This window comes from Pithys albifrons, chromosome 3 (genome assembly GCF_047495875.1).
Source record: "Pithys albifrons albifrons isolate INPA30051 chromosome 3, PitAlb_v1, whole genome shotgun sequence".
NCBI lineage: Eukaryota > Metazoa > Chordata > Aves > Passeriformes > Thamnophilidae > Pithys > Pithys albifrons.
The window spans coordinates 86,415,050-86,439,214 of record NC_092460.1 but is presented as its reverse complement, the minus strand read 5'-3'; the positions used below and the strand labels follow the sequence as shown (position 1 = coordinate 86,439,214).

The 24,165-nt window shown below is 45.2% G+C and overlaps 2 protein-coding genes across 5 annotated transcripts in view; one reads left to right on the top strand and one right to left on the bottom strand.

Moving 5' to 3' along the window:
- Positions 1-1,843: 1,843 nt before the first annotated feature.
- Positions 1,844-21,701, bottom strand: LOC139670604 (histone H2B 5-like). Of its 3 annotated transcripts, none has more exons than XM_071552581.1 (2): positions 21,238-21,286; positions 1,844-6,748 (listed from the first exon to the last, which is right to left on the bottom strand). In XM_071552581.1, the coding sequence occupies exon 2, from the start codon at positions 6,717-6,719 to the stop codon at positions 6,339-6,341; it is 381 nt and encodes a 126-aa protein (XP_071408682.1). In that variant the 5' UTR covers positions 6,720-6,748; positions 21,238-21,286; the 3' UTR covers positions 1,844-6,338. The 3 variants fall into 3 exon arrangements, with proteins under 3 accessions (XP_071408682.1, XP_071408681.1, XP_071408683.1); XM_071552580.1 differs by lacking the exon at positions 21,238-21,286 and adding an exon at positions 17,793-17,820; XM_071552582.1 differs by lacking the exon at positions 21,238-21,286 and adding an exon at positions 21,503-21,701 and having other exon boundaries at positions 1,845-6,748.
- Positions 21,702-21,807: 106 nt separating this feature from the next.
- The window catches only part of GRAMD4 (GRAM domain containing 4), a 79,958-nt gene continuing 77,600 nt past the window's right edge, over positions 21,808-24,165 (top strand). The window contains exon 1 of one of the 2 annotated variants that reach the window (XM_071552577.1): positions 21,808-22,092. In XM_071552577.1, coding sequence (XP_071408678.1) covers positions 22,064-22,092 — 29 coding nt within the window. In that variant the 5' untranslated portion in view covers positions 21,808-22,063. Of the gene's footprint in view, positions 22,093-23,121; positions 23,151-24,165 lie in introns of those variants that run through there. The other variant, XM_071552578.1, reaches the window with a different exon arrangement.

Sequence of the window (24,165 nt, the reverse complement as noted above, 5' to 3'; positions counted from 1 at the left end):
CATTAGAAGACAGTTAAATCTGTAAGAATTTTTTTTCTGAATGAATTTCTCTACGAGATTTTTTCGGGGAGAGGTGGGAAATTAGCATTATGGACATTAAAATGCAGGAAATTGTGTATTTTTTTTAATCAACTGCTTCAAGGAAGAAAATGAGGAATATTTTTGATAACAACTTTCTATTTTAGAAACAAAATATCTCTCACATCTTTCATGTAAGCCAGGCTAGCAGAATCCACATATCAATGCAAGTACGGGAGCCACATAAAAAAGGAAGGCAAAAACCTTTCTTTTATGCTTTATTCTAAGCTCCAGAGACCTAAGAAAACTGCCTGAAATTCTTAACAGTTCATGCATAGTACAAGATAGACTTTTCATGAGTGTATACAGACAACCTGGAGCAGCCCTTTGGTGTATCTAACCCAAAATCTTGTTTCCAGCACTGGCCATGACAGAATAGTCAAGAAAGACTGTAGGAATAGGGCAGACGCAACAGTAACTTCCTCTTTGTATTCTCTCAGCCTGTATAATTTTCAGCATAGTTTTTATGTGTTTAGCAAGTCTTAAAGGATTTCTCTCCCAGTAGTTTGTCCTTGAACCAAATTCTAGCATCTCCAATATCCACTGGCAAAGGTTCAATAGGTGGACTGCTTTTTGCAGGAAGGGCTGCTCCTCTTATTTTAAACCTAGTCCTCATAGTTTCTTTTGATGTTCCTGAGTTCTTCTATCTGGTTCTGCCAACAGCCATAGTCATGTGGCACCTGAGTCCAACTAATGCTCTTTGAATAACCAGTCAGTAATAATGGAATAATAACTGATTAACTGAAAAAAAAAGTAGTTATTTTCCAATATCCTGGAGAAGCATGACCATAGGTTATGCTCTAGCTTTTGTAACCTGGTTTGGGTTTTCTTGAGACTGAGGTGTCAGCTCTGTTGTGAAAGTCCATTGTGGGTGTGTCTCTGCAATGGAGCATCAAAATGAAAATCAGTATTAGAAGCAGCATAATTAATTATTTTAGAAATAAATACTTCAGATCAGTTAGTCATACCTTTTTTTCCCTCCAAATACTGATTCTCCCAATTATGCTAAGTTTGTGAGTTTGTCTTTAGAGAGACTATAAACATTGTTAGGTCTGTTACATGGCATATCTGAAGTCAGCTTGTTTCTCCAGCAGACAACATCTAGCACGGCACATGCATTTCCCACTCCACTGAGTGCGTTATAATGCTGATGTCCAGGTGAGTGTTTCACTGGAGTGTATTTACCAATCATTCTTTAAAGGGAAGATATTTTTCTTCCTGGAGTTTTCAGATGCTACATCTTATTCCATGTTTGCTGCCTATAAACTTCTCATAGTCCAAGGAAAGATGTTTCTAGTAGAACATTTGTTAATTCAGATTAACAGAAATTCTGAATGTGCATAAAACACTTTTCCAACCACAGAATCTCATTGTGTTCAGTCTGTGCAAGTCAAAACTGTTTCCACTTCAGGGTTAAGTGGTGGGTGCCAGGCAGAGCACTCCCCAAGCAGGAGTGTGGCAAGAACAGGCTGTAGTTTCAACTCTGCCTGGGGCAAGCTCATTGAAGGGTCTGAGAAAAAAAAAGATGTTTATGTTGCACTCATGTGTGGGGTGAGTGACACCCCATGGGGACTCACAGTGGCAACCTGGGACATCCCATCAGTGCAGGGTTCCTCTAGTTTTTGACTGACCCTCTGCCAAGACCAGCTGGGTTCCATCTCTGCCAGATGGTGGTTGCCATCACCCCAGGTCTGAAGAAAATATCATGGAGAAGGAGAAATGCAGGGCTTGGAGAGACCTCAATGGTAAAGCAGAAGCAAAGACACCCTGACAGGTAGGTCTCATTGATTTTCAACAGGTTAGCATTTACATTTTATTTATACATTTAACAGAAAACAGGTAATTAGCACTAAGATAGGTCATAAACCATCAGCAATATAACATGAATCATAGTTGATGTAACACTTACTGTCAGAAAAACTCTATGTACATAAGCCCACGAGATACAATGCATGGAGTAAGCATGAAAGATTGCTCCCCAGGTGCTGGTCCCAGGGAATTCTCAAAATTCTGTCAGCAAGTGATTTTTATGATTTAGTTCACATTCTTCCTTTCCCTGTAAACAATTTGATCTGGATGTAAACTGTCAGGAAATGCTATGATGGGACAAATGCTCAGGGCTGCGCACAGGCCATGCCAAGCTGTACTCCAGGGGTGGGCAGGACTTGGGGCATACCCACACAGCTGCCTGTCACAGCTCCACTGGGCAGGGCTCTGTAGTGTCCCTCCCTAGGACACACAGGGGTGTCCAGGACAGGCACTCATCCTCCTCACTTGTTTTTTCTCTCTTTTTCACCATTGTTGAATAAAAACCTGTCTGTCCTGATCAGGAGCAAACCTGATGCAGGTGGACACTCAGTTCTTCTGTAGGTTGAGCTCTGCTGTGAAGGGCAGATGGATTTTAAGCCCTTCTAGGGAAGCAGGGTGGAAAATCAGTAGATCTATAGCAGCTTGTTTTATTTCTTAAATTGTACATGGAAACAAGTAACTCAGTGCAGTGATGTCCTTGGGGTTAATATGAGGTTAATATCAAGGTTGTATTACCTTTTTAATCTTCCTTTCCAACTTTCAATCTGTAGTTGATTTAATTTTTTAATTGGCAAAACAAAATAATGGCCCAGAGATGCTCCTGGAACTGCAGTAGGGATCAGATAGGGACAGTGGGGCTTGGTATATTACCTTCACTTTTAAAATGTTTTATAAATTCCAGATGTGGAAATACACATTTTTTTAAAAGGCACAGATCCTGAAGTGCAGAACCCCTCTTTGGCAGCAAATCTCCTTACCAGGGAATTGAGCTTTGTCACATCTCAGACTACTTAGTGGACAATTGATCCTTGAACTTTGAGACCACCTTCTATTTCCTCTAATATTAAGGCTCAGGTCAAGCTCATCACATTCAAAACAATTCCCGTCCAGCTGCTGTGAGTGTGCTCCTGTACAGCCACAGGCAGCTGTGGGAAGGGCAGGCTGCCTTGCAGGTTTGCTTGCTGATCAAGGAGCCTCCAACTGCCACAGTTGGGTGGATGCATGGGAGCAGAGTCGCCTTCCCAACCTGCTCCCTTTCCCTTGTGAAACACTTGAGTCCTCTGGGGTCTGCAGAAACGGGATGTGTCTGATTTCCAGTGTCAGGACTGCAAGAGAAACTGCTTGTGGGACACTGCAAGGGTAACACCCATAATGGCCCATTTAAAAGCCCTTTGCTGCTTACTGGACCACTGCAGGAAACCCAGTCTCCTTTCTTCACTCTTCCTTGACACAAGGGCCCATTAACTTCCCAACTGTTTTCTGTGTCAGTCCTAGCTTATACCAGCCTTGCCTTTCCTGGATCATCTCTTATTTTCGCTGGCACAAGGGTCTGTACAACACTGACAGAACTGAGCAGCCACCAGAACTGGGCCAAAATAAAGCTTGCAAGAAAGGAAAAATGTTTCATTTTAACATGGATCAGTTCCTCAGCCCTGTGCTTTACAGTGTCAAGGGCAAGTAAAGAAAAAATACAACGGGAGACTGAGGAGCAAATGATGTGTAAAAGGACAACCTAAACCATAAATGGATGGATGTGATCAGTCTCAGTTACTCAGCTTTAGACAATATAAAAACCCTCTTTAAGTCTTCCAAGTATTTTTGTAGCCATGTTTCTCCTCTCTCTGAAGCAATCTCCAAAAATGGAGAGAGCACCAGTGGCAGAAGAAAATAGGACCAGTAGTGTGGGTATGTGTATGGGGTGAGCAGCTCATGTTCGAGCAACCAGCCTCATTCCTGGCTCCCTGAGCTGCCCAGGAGACCTTGGAGGGCTAACATCTCATTTTATTTTCCTGATTTCTTGCAGCCTGTGAAGACTGAAGTGGGACTCCGCTCTGCTTATAAGAGTGAGGGCTTAGAGGCTGTGCCAGGTAATCGTGGCTCACACACACTGCTGGAGCGACTTCCTTCCACTCTGAACTCTTACTTCAAGGTGACTCCCCAAGGGGAGGAATTTTGACCTGCATCTCATAGGGACAGAAGAAGAAAGCTCCAGCAATGCTAGCTTTGTATATTCCCCTTATGCATCAACCACTTTCTGGATTTCTGGTGGCAGAGGGGCCAAGGATGGTGGCTCTAGGCCCACTGCAGGTACATTTTAATCTTTGGTATCTGTTTTTTACTATATAATTGGAAAACAAAAGTAAGTACTAAGCTGTCACCTCCAAAGTGTCATGGCCAAGTGGGCCATGTTATCAGTTTTACTAAGACATGTGCTGCTGCTGGGAGCTGCTCCTTGTGGGCCTGGCAGCTGGTTAGGCAGGTTTTTCTCTTTCTGAAAATTACCACCAAAGATTCTTGCTGGCATTAGAGTATGAAACACAGCTGTGTGGTATCACTGAGCAGAGTGTGGGAGGAAAGTCCCTTTTCAAGTGTGGGGTGTTCAAACCAAAGCAGGAGGGTGGGAGCAGCCATAAACAACTTGACCTTCACTCCTGCACAGAGATCACACAAGACCCCAGGTTACCAGATTTCTGAGGTTCTCTTGGTTGCAACGGTCTATGCAGTCCTTTTCTCACACCTACTGGAAAATGACTGCAACGCTGTTAGAAAACCAAGAAACAACTGAATCTTCTGGAGCTACAGAGTCCTACAGATCCAAAAACAACCTAAATTTGCCAAAGGTCCCAATCACTCTCAAAGCATAAAGAAACAGGATAGAGATAAACGCAGGGGAAAGTTAGAGATGTACTGCAAGGCTGCTATTTTGGGATATGAATTCACTTTTCAAATAAAATGAGGTCTTGGAGTTTAGAGAGAATCTGCACTTAGTTCTGGATCCTGTGCCTTTGCTACTCCTTTTATTTACAGAACAAGTTGCAGAAAGCTGTTGTTATTTTAGACATGTATATTTTTTATCTGAGCATTACTGCCTACCAGAGACTTTTTTTTTTTAAATGTTGGCTAATTTTGTGTTTTGAGTAGGAAGCTTCAACTTCACACTAGTGCTACACATGCTCTTCTGCTATCCAGCAGTCTGGGCAAGATAACCAAGACATTCCTCCACTAATCTCTATGGCTTTTACCAGGATTTTATTATTGCTCACCTTATTGTGGACTTTGAGAAGCTGTGGGGAGTATCTGAAGGAGTTTAAAATTACTTAATCTTTAAAGTATCTGAGATGCAGGCAAGTGTCCCTATATATCCACCCAGCCCCAGTTTTTGGTTTTGCTTTCTAACTGCTGAACCAAGCAGGGAAAGCAGGACCAGGTAAACTGTTCACAGTGATCTCTGCAGGGAGCTGGCCTCGTCCCACCCCCAAATGCATTAGCCAGCTCTGCCCCCATATCAGATACCTTCCCAAACCTTCAGTCCCCTCCCAACACAGCCATGCTGTTTGTTCTGTACCACCCTAGCACTCACAGGAGAGGAGACCCTCATGGACCCCACCCTTTCTTGCCCACACTTGTGGTGGAAGCGAGTGCCCAAACAGCATCAAAGCAGGAAAAGTCTCTGAAAAGCAGCAGAATTAGCAATGTCTTGCACACCAAAGCAAGTCCTAAAGAAAGCAAAGCAGCAGCCAGGAAACTCACTGACCCAGTCCCAACATCCCATCTTGGCACAAGGTGGAGGCAGGGGACATCACCAGCACCCTCAGCCTGCTCTGTGGCTCATCCATCAGGAGCAAGGAGGAGGATTAGCACTTTGTATCAACTTGGGCATCTGCCTGCCAGGCTTGCACTTTAAAACAGGCTGTCAAGCACAGATAGCCATTGCATCAATACGTGCCTGGTAGCTGTTGATGCCACTTCTGCCAGCACAGGGTGGGCTGAGCCACTGCACACCAGGAATCCAGTCTAAGAGAGAGAGAGAGGATGCCAGTGCTGACTCCTCAGTGGCCACATCAGATGACTGTGAGAAAGCAGTCAAACAGGAAGACTTCAGGGATGGTGTCTCTGCTGCTGCCAGTCTCCCCTGCCAGTGCCAAACATGCATGCTTGCCAAGCACAGAGGAGACTGGATACAGTAAGGTTGGTCAGTCCCTTGAATATGATGTGAAAGCAGGAGCCTCCTCCACCAGCCTTGACAAATCTTTCCACATCCTGAAGAGACTATGAAAATCAGCTGACATCCAGATCACAGCATCTTCTTCCACTGGGCAGCTTTCTCATGCCCATCCCAAGGCTGCAAATTGCTGTGGATAATAGCTGTGACATTTATCCAAACCATGGCTGGCTACCTGTGCTTGCGTGGAAGGCCCGGTGCTCAATGGTCCCATTGCACTGATGTCTGGCTACTTGGAGCTGGTGTACTTGGTGACAGCCTTGGTGCCCTCTGAGACAGCATGCTTGGCCAGCTCTCCTGGGAGCAGCAGGCGCACCGCTGTCTGAATCTCCCGGGAGGTGATAGTAGAGCGCTTGTTGTAATGGGCCAGACGAGAGGCTTCTCCAGCAATGCGCTCAAAGATGTCGTTGACAAAGGAGTTCATGATGCCCATGGCCTTGGAGGAGATGCCAGTGTCAGGATGGACCTGCTTCAGCACCTTGTAGACATAGATAGAGTAGCTCTCTTTCCTGCTTTTGTGCCGTTTCTTATCACCCTTCTTCTGGGTCTTTGTCACGGCTTTCTTGGAGCCCTTTTTAGGGGCTGAGGTCGACTTCGCTGGCTCTGGCATCCTGAGAAATCTTTCACTGAGTCTTGGAGCTGCTTGGAGAGAACATGAGAAAAATCTAATTCTTTTTTGATCTTCTACAGAATAACTGTACTGAAAGATGAGAGAGTTTGAGTCAGAAACAAGCAACATCTCTGAACTGGAGACAAATACTCCATGACCACATGCAAGCATTTTTGAACTGCCAGCAAGAATTGCTTTGGTTTGCGTATGGTTTTTTGTTGTTTTCTGTTTAATCCCTATAACACTGGTCTTGACAACATTGCTGAATGTAGGCCTAGTTGGCATCTACTTAGTAAATACGAGATGGAGGGTGAACATCTTTTTGAGAAAAATGACACAGTTCCAAAGAAAACACTGACTGCAGCACAGATGAAATTAAATCATGCTGAAATGGGCCCAGGCCTATTGTGACATACCACTGAAGTAACTGGTCAAAATTATTTTATGTGGTTATTACAATCTCTAATAAACCCTTTTATCTTTGCATGTAGGTAGAAGTTTATTTTGAGGAACCTTGTATTTCTGTGGCTATTATAGAATATAAAAAATAATACACTTTTAAGCTAGCTAGCTGAGCTACAGAAATCTCTCAGTACCACATTAGATAGCAAAACCCATCAGAGTGTAGAAAAGCTTAGAGGAGGTATCAGGAATCACCTGGCAGAGAAACAGAAATGTGGACAGTTGTCAAACATTAAACTGCTTTTGGACTACATATTAATGAAAAGAATTGTTTCCTGCTCTTTGGTTCTTTCTGCTTTTGAGCGAGCAAATCTTTGCTGGACAGTTTACACCAAACAAGCCTGATTCTCCCTCCGAGTTTTAATTCATGAGGCCACAACCTGTGGAGATGTAACCTGCAGCTGACTGCTTTCATCCAGAAGTGCAGTAACAAAAAGACAGTATGCCAAACATCAAAAAACTGTGTGCCTTCCCTACACTACAAATTTACATGTGCTTTATTACATGGGTCAAGGGAATAACTGTGTTGCAACCTGGTAAATGGTTTTGTGTTTCAGAGGACACTTCAAGTGCTCTTGAAAGATAAGGTTTCTCCAGGCTTTGCTGAAGAATAACCTTCCAGCATCACCCCAGGGCTTGGGTTTTACAGTCTGCTGGCCACGAGACACTAGTAGAGAAAAAAGAGCTTCAGGGCTGCTGGCACATAGGAAAATAGAAGTAAACAGGAGAGAGAAAGTTGGGATGTAACATATGGTCTGCACACTCAGAGTATCAGAGAGGGACCTAAATGGTGTCTTTGCCAAAGCAATGGGTACATGCTCAGCCCTGCCTCTCATCTTTGGGAAGGAGTGAAATGCCTGGTTTCTCCACTGCTGCCTGCATTTGCATTTAAAACCATATGCAGCAGCACTGTTGCAACCAAGTTTGTAGAAAGTTCCTGGATGCCCCCTATGGGAGGAGACATCTTGATGCAGAGGCTGGATTTACATGCCCACATCTCAGTGGATACCAGCTCCTGCTTCCAAATCATGCAAGAAACCTCTATGGCTCCAAATGAGTATGTGAGATGATGTCTCCTGCCTGCAGAGGGCACCAGGGGCACTGCTGACTGCTCTGCCCCATGAGGCACCAGTGCTGGGCTCTGGTGGCCTCATGGTCTGGCAGGCACTAAGCAAGGGGCAACACTGAGTAGTTCAGGTGGAGGTACACCCAGCTGCAAGGGCACGTTGGCATTGCTTGGGATGGTAAGAAGCAGGGAGGCAAGGTCTCCACCACATCACTACAAAACACCCACCTGTCTGGAAGCCAAACTTGGCATCAGTTTCCTTAGCACTCCTCCAGCAAAGCAGTTTCTTCTCCAAAGACATGATTTTCATGTGCTAAGTGTTTCAGTGTGCTACCTCATTCCCTTTCTTAATTCTCCCATGCATTCTTCTCAGTGGTGGTATTTGAATGGGCTAGTGCCCCAAAAGTCCTGGACACCCTTCAAAACTCTGACACCTGCCCCCTTAAACACCATGTTTTCTTCCTCTGCTGAAATCAGAAATTTTCTTCCTTTTTTCCTCTATTTTGGAAGCAGCATTGGGAAAAGAACCCCCCTATTGCTTTGTTTGTAGACTCAAAAATATATATTTTCAGGGGAAAGGCATTTTTCCAAGAAAACGAATAACTGTGCACTTGCTTCTTTTTCTCTTAAGCTCATTTCCTGACTGAAGAATACCACAACTGAAAAATGCAAATGACCACTTCTTAGGCTTTTTAAAAAGTATGTCCTTCTAAAATATGCATTAATTCTTAAGTGCACTTGTACTGCAGCTTTTAAAAAATGAATATAGTGCCCAACAGGCACCAAAGTGATTTCATATGACTCCAGGAAAGGTCACACCTAGAGGACATCTCCATGCATTTGACTGGCCAACACCCACCCTTGGGTAGCACAGCCAGGATCTCGCTCTTCTCCCATGTATGGCCACAGTGATGCTGAAGTTCAGAGATCAGCACAAAAGCTTTGGTGTCCTTGCTTCTCTCTACCCATTTCTTTGCAGCTGACTGTTTATTAGGTAAATAACACCTTCTCTGAGAACAGATTGTATTCTTTTTTATTTATTTGGGCAGGACCTAGCACAAAGAGCCTGGAGTGCATTTGCCAGGTGCTAAATAAATAATGTTACTAATGATCAACAGTATCACAAACCCTTGTGTCAACAGTGCAACACAACCCAGAAGCAGGTGAAACACTAAGTGACCTTTAAAAAATGGTTTCTTTTTATGAAAACAGTTGCATTTCTTTCTTTTCCCTTAAAAAAAAAAAAAGAAAGAAAATAGAGATATTGAGAGTTAGAAAGAGAACCTGGAGTTATTAGGTTTTGTGTTAGGAAGTGCTGCCATGATGATTGATTTCTCTACTGTGAGTTTGACCAAGCGCCGGCACAGGTTGCTCAGAGAGGCTGCAGATCTCTACTCTTGGAGATACTCAAAACCCAACTGGATGTGGCTCTGAGCAACGCACAGTCGCTGACCCTGCTCTGAGCATGGACTGGGCAAGATGTTCACACAGGCACCTCCAGCTTCATAATTTCTGTGACTTGGAGACTGAAGCTGAATACAACACGCTTTATGAGCTGTGTTCCCTTGAGGGGCATTTCCGATGGGATACTCTAGCCAGAGACTCCCACAAGGACCCCTAAGGAGGAGAGATGGTGTTCATCTCCAGGTTCAAGCCACCAAGGTCTGTGGGCAATAGGGTATGGCCATTCAAGAGAAGGCACACTGAAGCATCATGGTGACATTTGAAAGATTTTAGGTTTTTGAGGAAAATCTTTGGGCACATTTTTACTTTATGGCTTTTTGTGCTCTGAGTCAACCAGTTATCAGTGCTGGTATTTTTTTCCCTCCTCAGAAAACTAATAGCAAAGCCAGTGACAGTAATTTTTCCAGCCAGTTCCAAGCAGCAGCCTGACTGCTGCCAGAAACCAGAGCAGTGTGGAGTGACAAATACATCTCCCTTTGTGTTGACACCCCTTTCTTCAGCATCATTAAAAGGAAAATGAACGGAAAAACATATTCAAAGATACAAATCACCACAGTCTCAGATCTGAAAGGCGAGAGGAGCCCTGCTGAGAAATTTCATGTGGAGCCTGATGCTGTTTCTGTTTTCCCCAGGCCTGACATAGTGATGGAGAGAGACAGGCAGGGAAGCTCCTGCAGCATTTCTGTTCATTTTTAGCCTTGCTGCTGAGTCTGTAGGACCAGTGCCAAGCTGGTGACAGCAGTGTGCATGGGTGACTATTACCTGGCCTTCTGGACCTCTTCTCATGCAGGGGAGGGGGGGCAGAATCAGTACTTGGATTATTTTCTTTCTTTGCCCTATTGAAAGCTGTCTTTGCTGTGATGAGGTCTGAGGCATCCACTGTAAATTCCTATGCCTACCAGGCTGTTCCTTTACTGTAATTCTGTAATCAACCATAAACATACATCTCTAGAATGAACACTTTGTTCTTAGGAGGTTTTAATGAAAAACATTTGTAGAAAAAGCTCAAGCTCTCATCTTTTAGACATCCGATATTCTGATATTTGATAATCTTCTGATGTTCCTTGCTAGAGTAAGTGAGAGCCAATGGGCACCTGCTGTTCATTCTGCCCCTTAATAGGAATGTTCTGTTAATTCTATTCAATTATTGTACCTTTCCTCAGTTTCTCTTACCATATAAAAGAAAGAATATTTGGCTTTATTTCTACATGTCAAGAAATGCAAAGTGAAATTGGCTAATGCTTTTTGATTCACTCGCTCTGAAACACAAAGAAGGGCAATTAACTAGGAAATAATTCCACCAAAAGGCTTTCTAACAGATTCATCTGCTTTGAAATGCTCCTAAGATCTGGTAAATACAGTTTACAAATGACCAGGTGTCAATAAATGACTGTTATTGGAACAGCATATTTCTGCAAACTGTAAATCCCCTCCCTTTTATAACATACCACCAGCTATCTGGAAGTTACTAAACAAGAATTTGCTCATCTGACAGGTGTAATTATATAGTAACAGTTGAGAAAATAAGCAATAGTTTGTGATTATTTGGTACCAAGCTCTGCCTTAGGTACTGAAGCAGATCAGAAGCATAATGAGTCACTGTGAGACTTCGGTGATGTTGCCTCATGAAAAAAAATGACAGTCATATTTTGGACTGAAAAGAATTTTTCTCTTGGTATGTTGTCTAGCATGTGATGATGAGATAATATTTGCTTTGAAGTAAAGAGAAGAATTTCCTAGAATGAGGTAAACTGGTCTGAAACGCCCCATTTTTGCCAGTGATGGAGGGGCACAGAGAACAGTTTTGGGATCCTAGGTCTCCTCCTAGATAACCTAGTATCAAAAATAAGGCCTCACTCCCACTTCCACATGCTCTGCTGCATTGTGTATTGTTGTAGTTTGGGATCATTATGCAAATTTTCTCCCCTGCCACTAACTGCCCATGCCAGCAGTTAACAAAAGAAGTAGTTAACTGCTGATCGCTTGGATGGGGGCAGGTTTGTCTCTTTCGGTTTTGGGGACATCTTTCCATTCTTAGCTCGGCGGAACAGGGGAGCGGTGGCTGCCGAGGAGGGAAGCTGCTCTGCTGGCTACGGCTAGGGCTTCTGGCTAAGACGCTGTATTTTCTCCTCGCCGTGGCTGTTTTCTCCTGGTTTCCTGCATCTGGGATCCCGGCCTCTGTTGCAGTCACCACCGTCTGCACCGTCACGGCCTGCCTGCCCCGGCTGGGGCAGTGACCCGGGAGAGAGAGGTGTGCAGCTGCTTTTGCAGGACACGTGGTGGTTCCCCACTTTCAGCTTTCTTTTTCCTTCATCTGGGACAAGAGACACAGAGTTCATCTGAGAGCTCATCACTCGTCTGTCTCGCTGGAGAGGGACTGGGAACTACTGGGAACTCACTCCGCAGCCAGCTGGACTGTGACATTTGGCACTGCTTAAGTATAACTTTCCTCCCGGAGGAAAAACCTGCTGGGTTTTGTTGTTGTTTGGTTTGTTTTTTTTTTTCCCTCTCTCTTGTGGTGTTGGGGAAGCGGTTTGCACTAGTCTGTTTATATATATATATATATATATATCAGTTAAGAACAGTTATCCTTCTTCTATTAAAATTCCTTTTTTTTTCTTAAATTTGATAAAGAGTGGCGTGATTATTGTGGAGAAGGCTCCCTCCCCCGCTTGTGGGTAAACATTTTGGTTTTTTCCCCTCAAACCAAAACATGTATGATCACTCCTGTGAAGTTATCATCTACATGGCTAACTTTTAACCTAGGACACACATAGGCAGTGTTCTAACAAAGAGGTTCCTGCTTGCGTATTGGACCATGAGAATAGGTTAAAATGGAAAATGTCCCCTACTCCTTTACATAGAAAGAAATGCTACAAATTCAGCCTGACACAGGCACAGTGTGTTCAGAGAGATCTTCAAATTTCTTTAGAACAAATACAAGCAGAGCAGAGCACTGCCATACGCTGGTGTGTTAACTCTTTGACTGATCCTTATCTTGCTTGTGTTAACCCTGGAAATTGCCTGGGAGTTCAGTACAGGATACTCCCTACAACAATATTTTGTCTTCTTTTCTATAATTCCCACTTACTATTTTTAGAAAGCACACTTTTAATCACAAGAAATAGTTGTAATTTTTTGTGCTACTTCTGCCCAAGTTGCAAGCACTTCTCAGGGCTGTGGGGGTATTAATCAGAGATGCTTATGCACAAAGTAAGGAGCAGGCCCCCAGATCAGAGCTCTCTGCAGAGAAGACACATTGAATTCCTAACAAAAATAAAATATTACTCATGAGTCAAGCAGAACAACAGAGAGACAGTGTTGCAATAATGACTGTCAGAAGGCTAAATACTGCAGTCTTTAGGCTGATTAAAAGTGTCTGAACTCAGTGGTGATTTAACCTGGATCTGAAACAACAAATACAATGTTTAGAGATGCTTAGCACCAACAGCTGACATTGATTTCCATCGGAATCCAAGAGGCTCAGTACTTTATAAAAATCAAGACTTCATATTTTATCAAGGTTTTGTTACTGTTAATAAATGAGTAATTTAAAAAGTTTTATTATCTCCTCTTTATAAGAGTACTCGTTATCTACTTGCTTTGGGGTATCTCTGATCTACATGCTTAACCAACAATATCTAATAAATGCAAAATTTTGCTTTCTATAGCTCAATACCTGTTAAAGGTTTATGAGAAGTCACCCAGTACAAACATCTGCTACAGTTACACTCCAGGCAGCTTTCCTACAGAGTGCCAGGGTTTCAGAGAAACGTGTAGGACCTGGACTTTCATGATTCTTGTGGGTCCATTCCAACTCAGAATATTCTGTGGTTCTGTGTTATCACAGACATCCTCAGAAAGTTTTCAGGACTAACACAGTCCAACACAGAACACAACCAGGCTTCACTTCCTTCCTGGGGTTTTATCAGAGTCAAAACCTTACACAACATAAACTTCAGTATAAGCTTCCTCTCCAAATTTCAGAGTAATCAGGATTTGCTGCTTCTGCCACGAATCCTTTTCTGAAGCAAAAGGCTTCTGTTCCCTTCATATCTCACTTCAGCTCAACTGGACCCACTGTCTGCCACAACTCTGTGTCTGGGTGTGGGGTTTAGCTCCCGTTCTTAGACTAACTCAGCAAAATCACTCTGAAGGCAAGGGAGAGGGAGGTCAGAGCCTGCTAACCACGTACAGGCAGCTGAGCTACAATCGACCTGGACCAATCCTGCTGGCCAGAAGCAGCAAGACATCACAGCAGCTCTACTACTCAGAAGCATCACGAGCACTACATAATCTTCTTGGTGGTTTGCAAAGTACAGACTACCAGAAAGGGATATGAGAACACAAATTGTAGATGACTGAGGTCAGTAATACTAATGAAAGAAAGGTACTTCACTTATTCCATGCTATTTAAAACAAAAAGTGCAGATTTGAAATAAATTGCTCTGTGCTGTATCAGAAATGAAAATCATTTGATCTTTAATCACGTCATTTTAATTTCTCTGGAAAAGTAGAAGAGCATAAACTCGCTAAGTCTACTGCATAAACTCCTTCTACAATGGAGCCATGATCTCTAAACTAGCAATGCTAATAAGCCTCAAGAACTGCTATGGCATTTAAGCAAACTATTTTTATGCATTTTATGGAGTAATGGAGAACTATCAAAATTCTAGACTATTTTCATCAGTGCTGAAAAAGGCATCCATTAAAAATGTGTTAATTCAAACATTCAGTCAAAAATATGAGAGAAGCTACAGCCTAGCACCTCCAGGCCATAAGGGGAGAGTGGTGTGTAGGAAAGGGAGAAGAAGCCACCCCAGATGAGAGCTGCTTCCAAGTTAAGGTAGGAGTTATGTGGGAACCAATGCAGACAAGTGAGGCACTTTTTCCTCCCCCACACCCCATACCCAAGTTTTAGTAGATTTCTGTGACCTTTTCCAGTGCCACAGATAATTTACGTAGCACAAAGAAACAAAAGCTGAGATTGTACCTCAAAATCCGTACTCTGGCCAAACCACATTAACTGGGAATAATATGTTATGCCAAAGAGGAAAGCTATGTACCCAAACTGGACTGAAGACCAGAATAAGGCCATTAAGGCTTTTGAGTGATGTGATAGGTACACATTACAATGTACGTGTTACCACATATTCTCAAAAGCATGGGTGCAATAAACCCAGCAAAGCTTTTTAACAATCTTCATAGGATGCACATGGGTGTAAGGCAGGCATGCTCAACAGACCTGGGCAATATCACCAGATCTTCCCCTGCGTGGGGAGAAAACACTATGTGAGGGCACAATGTGTGCAGCTGTAATCAATCATGACCAACACTCCTTCTAAAGGAGAGTCTCTCACTTCAATCATTGCTTCCCTGTTACATTACTCATATTTCAGCAAGTCCTGAAAGTTACTCAAGAAAAAATAGCAGACAGCATTCAATTAACAAAAAAGTCAGGAATATGTGAAAGCTGCTTTATCATAGTTACAAATCCTGGATGCCTGGGAACACAGGGTGTAAACACAGGAGGTGGGGTACCACACAGGTACCTCTAAAAGGACTGCATGCCATGCCCCAAGCTAATGGGCAGCACGTGGCATAACATCTGATTTCATTGCTACAGGATACTGAAAATATTGTAATGTGTGTATTAATAATTAATTTGGCATGATAAAAGCAATTTTACTGTAAAACAGAGATGTGTGACTATTACTGGAGCCTGAAAGGAAACAAAGATACATGTCCTTCCCCAGATCTCACATCATCCAATAACCGGATTGGGAACACAATCCAGGACTGCTGACACCTTTTTCTGCTGCTGTCACCAGATCATATTACCACAGGCAGAGAGTCCTTTGAGCGTTAGAGGTCATATTCTGTAGGAATCAGGAAAATGGAGAGCCTGTTAAATGGAAGGAGAGGAGAGAAGCATGGCTGGGACAGCATGGCAAAGCTTCCCTGAAGAGGCAAGCTGACTCCTCTCCAGAAATAGACAGGGGTGAGCACTAAGGACACAAGAATTATTGAAGGTAAAAGTAAACTCTGGAACAAGAAATGACAATAAGCCATTTAAAAATATTCATGAATAAATTTACAATGGAGATGAGAGGGAACATCACTTACATACTTACTCAGAAGTGGGAGGATAAAGGCAAGGGAGAATGGGAGAAAGATAAAGAAACCCATACCTTTCATAGTTCAAAGACAAAACTTGATTTAAATAAAAAAAGATTTGTAGGAGATTGCTCTGGCATAGGAAATAACTGCTCTGTATTAACCAAATAATGTCTTTCTGTTTCATGTTGCTGTGCTACTGAAGAATTGCTATCAAAATGCACAGATGTCCTTCACTTTCTACTTCTCTTCCCTTTATTCTTTTATTTATTGTTCTTTCCTTCATTTTCTCACACCCATTACAAGTGCTAGGAGGTTCAAAGCCCCAGCAGGTTTGCTGCCACTTGGGTCCATCTCACATGTGGTATTTGTACAGAGACTAATGCATCACTTGGAACAGCCACAGGCTTGAAAAGCTGGAAGTTGTCCAGAAACATTAAAAAAGAGCAATCTGATGAAGACTTGGTTGCAACCACTAGATCAGCAGTGCAGAAAATGGGAATTGCTGGACAAAGTGACAGGCCCAAAATGCTAGCAGTCCTGGATGGTCAGGATTAATTAGAACAATTAAATGTAAGATTTGCTTTTCAAAACTCTGAAGGGCCTTCAAAGGCAGCAGGTTTAAAATGTCAGTGGAATGCCATATTATCTGTACCATACTGATATTTTTAACCATCCATGGCTCCATCCTCTTACATTCACTATCCTCTTGAGGCTCGTGCACCTTTAGTTTCCTCACTGAAATAGTTCTATGATCTCCTAAGTCTGTTTCTTCCTCAGAAAAAGTGCTCACACTTTGCTCTTCTTTCTTCCTGCTGGTGCCTCTCCCAGCACGTTCCCTCCACAGAGCTCATTAGTGCCTCTGCTTTGAGTAGCACATCTTTGCAGGTGACTACTAAGTCTTCATCTTGAGTTGTGGCCCAGTTATCAGGCAGGTGCAATTGATAAGAAGGATGATTGGAGCTGGGCTGAGAACCCACAGTGCAGGAGAGGACATAATATGGGGTTAATTCTGGCATATGAGAAAGAGCAGAGTGAGACCAGAAAGGTGAAGACAGCTGCAGCTTTCATGTCTTTAGGGCAGAGCTGCTGTATCTGCAGGGCATTTTGAGACTTAAATACGTCAAGAATGGAAATAACCTATATTAGGTTAGACAGCTCATTTCAGACAGGATTCTCCCTGTCTCCTGTCTTGTAGCACCCGCTCATTACTCAGTCCATTTCCAGGTCCCAAAGAGACTTATCCCTTTCTCTCAACATGGCAGCAGCTTCCTTTCCCTATCCTTCCTTTACTGACATTTGCCCACAGTTATCTTCGGTCCTTTCGGTTTTCCCTTTCCTTCCTGTTCCTTGATTCTACCTGCCTTTGTGACAGAAATGAGGAGATTCTTACCAAATGCTTTCCCTGTCTGTCCTTCACACTAGGTTTTCTCTTTAAATGCTGAGCTCCACAGCAATTCCTCCCTCTCTACCATTCCTCTGCCTCATTTCTAGAATTTCTTCTGCAAAAATGTCACACACTTAAGCTTCCTCACACTTTCCAACAGAAAGGGTAACTCATGTCCTCTTTGTAACTCCCAACAGCTTTCCAGAAGGTGCACTTTCTGTTCCTCCTACCCCTTCCTCCATTGCCTCCTACACACACTGTACCTATTTTATTGCCACCTCTGTTTTGTTCTCATTCCTGTCTTCTAGTCTTCTTTCATGTAGTTTTTTCTGCTTGACAAATAGCAGTCTCCTATATATGATCTCTCTCCCCACAAGAGACAAAGTCACATAGGTTATACAGAAAGATTCTATGTGCTCAAAAGCATGTCTATTTTTTCTGACTATGTTTAATATAAACATTGCCACTGCTAACAAAACTTTGCCCACTTAAATCCTTGATCATCATTGGTAAAACCCTACACTTTCCTCCTCAACATACACCACCTGCAATGATTACGTTGGGGATTGTCCTTTACCTTCAGCTGAGGATCCCAAATCTCCAAGTAGAACATCTCATGTCAGTGAAGTGTTCTCTGCAAATAGAAACTCTCCCTCCCCGATCCTGCAGTAAAGGATACTTTTTAACAAGTAACATAGAAAACCTTACTGCAAGGGGCCATCTATGTGTTTTTACCAAATGCGGAAAATAAAAAAAACAAACACTAAGTTTTAAGGCTGGTTTGAAAGGTAAAGAATCCCCACTTCAAGAGGGTCGGTGAAATAATATGAAAAGGGTGGTGATTAACTCTCACCACAAAGGAAAATGTTGGGTTGATGTAGGTGGCATATAAAACCCCCCCACTCCCTTTATGAGTCAGGTTATCTGCCAGAAAGTGGAGGTGGAAACCGTGGGATGGAACTGTTTTCATTCCAGCCAGTTAGTAGTATGGTCTTTGAATGACAAAAAAAATAGTTTAATTATTAAATGATTTTTTTAAACTAAGACTCTTTGCTATTTAAATAGCAAAATCTAACATTTGCCCTTGATCTCCAATGATGGTGTTTCTAGTCAGTGACAATCAAGGGGAATAATTATTAAACAACTCCACCGCCTACCCCCTGAGGTTAATGTAGGATTTTTGGTTTATGCATCTATTCTTCCATCTCCCACCCAAAGCATATGATCCTGCAGTCACAGCTCTCCTCTCCCTTTGGCTCCAGCAAAAAGGGAAGCAGACAAGATGAGATCCCAGTTTCACCCCACACAGAGCCCTTTTCAGAGGCAGAGCTTAGCACTGATAAGGAGAAAGCATTTCTTTCCCATTAACTGCACAGAAGGGGCTTAATGAATGTATAAACCAAAACAATTTGGAGGAAAAAAAAAAGAAAAGCATTCTGTGAGGTCTTATTTTGGGTCAGTCCAGGATCCAAGGGACAATTCAGAGATGGCAATGCCCCTTACCTAAAATTACAGTCTTTTCATTACAAAAAACCTGAAATTGAGAAATGTAAAGAAAATGTCACTAGGTCCTTGATTTCAAGGGACTTACAGTCCTCCTCTAGTATGGCCAGTGGAAGCACAACAGCTACTCTCTTCACAGTGCAGCCCAGAGCAAGATGCTTTCCTAAGTACACTTTTGAATTTAGGAACATTTCCTACATACTTAATTCTTCAGTCTACCCAATACATGCCTTGGAGGATGGGCAGGAGCAGTGTATTTCAGGTGCTGAGAAATGGATGCAATAGCATCAGATTATCAGCATGAGTAATTTCTTTGTTTCAGCTGGAGAATGAAAGATATGGAGTGGAGTACAGATATATGTATATGCATATATATATATATATACACACACATATATATAATACATATTTATTACCTTAATATTTTACATGTATATAAACGTAAGGGAGGAAAAGGACAATGACCAAAGGAATAGCTTGGAGAGAAAATGTCAAAAGGAAGAGGGTAAGAGTGGATGGAAGTGGGATGTCAGAAAAGAGAGCAGGAGAGGGTATAAAAAGAAAGACAGAAAGGAGGGGGGAAGATGTAAGGAGAGGATAAATGATAGGGGACAAAAATGAGAGAAAAGGCATGAATGGACAAAAAGCAGAGAGAGGGGGAAGGTAAAGTAACCAGCACAATATTTGGCAAGGCAGAAATACTGAAGCATAAATAAGACACAGAGAGGAGAGACTCAGAGGGTCATAAGAAGAAAAAAAGACTTAACACAGCAGAGAAGATGTGAAACAAGCAGTGAAAAAAAAATCACCCACTAGTACAGCACTTCTGAGAGTCATGGGTGAGAGGTGCTGCAGTCCTAACAAGGATCAGAGCCAAACACTAGGAAGTGACAGGCTAAACCCAAGGAGAACAAAGGATGAGGCTGGGAGAAGACAAATGATACCTCTGTACTAAGTCGCTGCCTTTTTTCTCAAATAGAAATCACAAAGGTCATGGAAATGGCTGCTTAAATCTTACATCTAACACTTTAAAAAAAACCCACTTTTTTTTTCCCAATACAATAATTCTTTCTCCTTCTCCCTCAATATTGGATTAATTAATTACCATACACTCCACTGTTACACCTCCCAGCCAAGGAAGAAAACCCCAGACACCATTATGCTTAAAGCAGACTTTGCTCACTGGCTCCCTCTGCTATAGAGGCTTCTGTAGAAATCTTTCAGTAGACAAAACTAGGTTTCCTGCAGCTCCAAGATCACCATGATGGAATTAGTTATCATTAGGAAGATGAAGAAAGAAAGAGGAAGTAAACAGGGGTATGCACTCAGGGAAAAAGCTTTTTTGTTCTGCTAATTAGGAAATCTTACTGGTAGAGAGGGAAACAAATTGTTGCTGGTATGTAATCTGTAACTCCTTTGCATATCGAATAATAGAAACAACATGGAGTGTGTGGGAAGTACATTCATATTATCAAATTCTTTCTGATATTAACATGTTCAATGCAATGAAAACATAATCAGGAAAATAATATACTGTAACACATATACTATGGAGGCTATAAAAACCCCAGGAAGATCAGAGTTCCCAGGGCAGCTCCAGCCTGAGAAACCAGAGCTTTATTAGTAGTAACAGGAGCAACATATGGAGATGAATGAATGAAATGTTTGTAAATGTGATATGCAATTGCACACTCTCACTTGGCTTTCCTTTTTCACAATCTGACTCAGCCTCCACACTCCCCCATCTTTTGATTCATGAATTCTTGATCTCTCAAAAATTAGAGTTACAAAGCCAGCATGCAAAGGGCACGAGATGACGTGAAATACGAGGATGCTGCTGAGCACAAAATGTGCCATCAGTCACCACCCTGCAAACGGACAAATCTGCTGGAGATAAGCAGCAGAGTCAGGGCCACTCTCTCCAGGGGTTCTCTGGAGGATGCCGTGCAGCAAACCACAGCTCATCTCCATTGCGCTAGAGGTCCATGCTGATGTAGACAAATCTATTACAAAATTGCACATTGTATAATATTGCTTATGCTGCACAGCATCCACTCCGTTAGGGAACCCCTGCATCACCAAACCCAGAAGACTGGACGTGAGAGGAATGAAAAATAAAAGGGTTTATTATGGCATACACTCCCTGTATTTCTAGGCTATGAAAAAGAGATTAGCGTTAACGACAAGCAGCACAAACCACAATAGTGCATGAGCAATGGTGTACAGTCCTATAAGCTTACTAAATAATTAACAAGTGCACGTAGTGTAGACACAGGGGGGTCTGTACACAGGACGACCCCATCCTTCTCTGAGGGCCAGGGCTCCTGTGCGTGTGTCCGTTCGGGCCTCCAGCCCGTGGGTACCACAGGCCCACGGCAGCCGGAGCCAGAACGGCCCAGGGCAGGTGGCCAGGCTGGGCTGCGGCGCCAGCCCTGCCATTGCCGTGCCCGGCTCGGGCACAGGCTTCGCCTCCAGACCCCGGTTCACAGGAGCGCAGCGAGGTCCAGCCATACACTCACATTCCTACGCTCACAGCAAAGCACTGGCAAGGCTGACACCGTGTCCGTTCGCTCGCCAAGCCCGGAGCACGACGAAGCGCTGACCCTGCGGGGCTCAGGATCTGGCACAGGGCTGAGCAGCACTGCCCGCACACCGCATCGCGGCACGGCGGTGCGGCAGCTCAGCCCGCACGTCCGGGCAGCGCAGCCCCGCCGCGGACACTGCGGGTCGCGGTGCCCGCCGCTGCCGCACCGCAGGCAGCCGGCGCAGTGGGGAGGGTCTTGCCTGCTGGGCGTCTGGACTTCTCCGCGGGCGAGCTCCGGGCGCCGGCGCGGGGCAGGTGCGAACGGGACGGTGCACGGCACGGGGCTTGGGGACCGCTCGCAGCCGCTCCGCACACAGCCGGCGGGCGCCGCACCGGGCGGGCCGCGGCACCGAAACCCGCCTCCGCCGCCGGTCCCCACCAGGCTGCGACCGGCGAGGCACCTCGGTCTGCGCCGCCGCCGCGGGCCGGCCCGCACCGCCCACCGCCCGCCCGCCGGCCCCGCCCGCCCCCGCCTCTGCGGGCTCCCGCCGCGAGGCCGCCGGGGGCGGGGCGGGCGCGCGGCGCGGCCCCGGCGAGCGGCTCGGGTGCTGCGGCGGCGGCTGCGCGGGCGCTCGGAACGGCCGCGGACGGGCACGGCACCGGCACCTGCTGCCGCCTCGCCCGCAGCGGCGCCGCGCTCTGTCCGGGCGGAGCGGGCGCGCCCGGCCCCGGCCCCGGCGCGCGGCCCGGCTCGGCACAGCGAGCGGCGGCTCTCGGGGCGTCGCCTGACTCCGGCGGCCTGGGCACGGCGGGGAGCGTGAATGAGAGTTTGCTCCGATTTCCGAGCAGGGTGAGTACCGTGCCGGCCGCCTCGGGGGAATAATAATCATAACAGCAACAACGATAATAGTATTTTCTTTGTGCGCTCCTCTCTGCACCAGCTGGGCGCAGGTCCCCGGGCCGGGCAGCGGGACCCGCTGGCCCCGCGGGCGGGGGACGGACGTGCTCCCTCGCTCCGGGCTGCGCTGCGTGCGGGGCGCGGTGCCTCTCGCCGCGCCCGGACGGGACCCTCGGGAGAGAGGGTTGCTGTCCGTTGGTCCTACGTTTGCCTTTTGTTCGGCGCTCACGGGGCTGGTGGGGAAGGAACGGACCAGGGAGCTGCGGGGGAGCCACCGGAGATCTCGGCCGGTGGCCCAGCTCTCTGGGCCTTTGCGGGAGACAGCAGACCGGCCCTGTGGGCGCAGGGAGTGTCCGGCTGCCCCTCTCTCTGCTTCCCTGGCGGAGGAGAGGCCCTCCTCTCCTGCTCCCCCTCTGGTACGCAGCAGCAGCCCTGGGCTGCGGGGACCAGGCGGTGGCACCGCCGCCACGGCCGGGAGCCACCGGCTGTAGTAAACACAGCGCATGGGGCGACGGTGAGCCCGGTAAAGGTCACATCTCATCCCTGTGTGCACACGCAGCCCGTCCTCGCTGGGCTCCCCAGTTGTTATCTTGGGCACCGTGCTGCTGCTCCCTGTTCCTGCGTGCTGTGGCGTTGGGTCTGGGCACGGCGGTGTTTCCTACAGCTGCCTGCGGGGATCTCCCTTGGCGAGGGGGAAGCAGTTCGAGCTGCGTCGTCCCCTCCTTTACCTCCTGGCGCCCCCGGCCGGGGTGGCAGCTGGGTGGCATGCGATTTGGCAGTAAAATCTGGGAACAGAAGTTGGGAGGTTTGCTTCCTGAGCGGTAGCTGAGCCCAGCTGATCTAGGGACTAGCCACATGTTCCTGTTAAATAGTAGCCAGCAATGTTCCGATCCCCCAGAGTGTGCAGTGTCTGGATGCATCTTCATGTGGAGCAAATGTGGCACGGGAGCGTTGGAGGAGTAGGACCAGAGAACTGCTGCTGGAGAGCTTACTTTCAAGGAGACTGAGAGGTTGGCAGAGCCGTGACTGGTTCACAGTCAGGTCAATAGGTGTGCATGTATTTTGGGGGCCTCCTGCGTGCTTCTGTGGGTCGTTGCTCGGCTTAAATGCATGTGAGGCAAATGGGAAATGACAGCTTTTTGTCATGTGTTTGTATTGTGCTTCTTTGCTGCAGAGTTTCAGATTGAGTAGATGTGGTACTGTTAAGCTTATACGAATGTGGAATGAATGATGGACAAGTTCTCGAGTATCATATTTCCAGTGGTGGTTGAGATGTGGGTGGGAAGAGGAAATATTTAATAAAGTCGAGCTCCCAGGTCCCTGTGCTCTGCGTTGTCTGACAGTATCCTGCCTTAGCTTTTAACATGCGCTAAGTACTTTCATTCCTCAGAACTAGAAGTGCGAGCTTAACTATTTTTAATGCCATACTTCGTTATCAATACCATATCTAGTTATTCAAAATGGGAAGGCTTTTTTTAGTCCTAGTCTGTGTTCTTCTGAAGATGACATTTAAGCTACTAGCTCTGAAATAGATAAAATATAAAATTGCTGGTCTTATGGCACCAAATTGTTCAAAATTCCATGAAAGCCCAAGTTATGTTTCACTGTTTTCCATATTGTGGCCACAAGAACTTTTTGCTCATGCCTCTGCCCTAATAGAGGCGGTTTGGGGCTGAGATGCCAGACTGAACTGAAAATGAGCCATGATGTGCTTCCAGGTCTGCAGGTAAGCTCTTGGAGCTGGTTTTGTCTGGTAGTAGGTAGGACTAACCTGAGCTAAAGTATTGGACTGATGGGTTTAGTTTATTTTTTCTTGTTTAACTGTGGCACTATTGAGACCTGATCTGCACAGCATGTCCTGGATCAGGGGGTGGCTTTCAAGTGGTGTGGGGTAGCCTGCTGTTGTTTGTATGTATGTGTGCCACTCCTTGGTATGGTATGGCTTCTACTCTGGGTGAAGGCATCACTCAGGCTTTGACCTCCTGCCTGACGCCTTGCGAGCATGGCTGTGGCCTGGTGACCTGA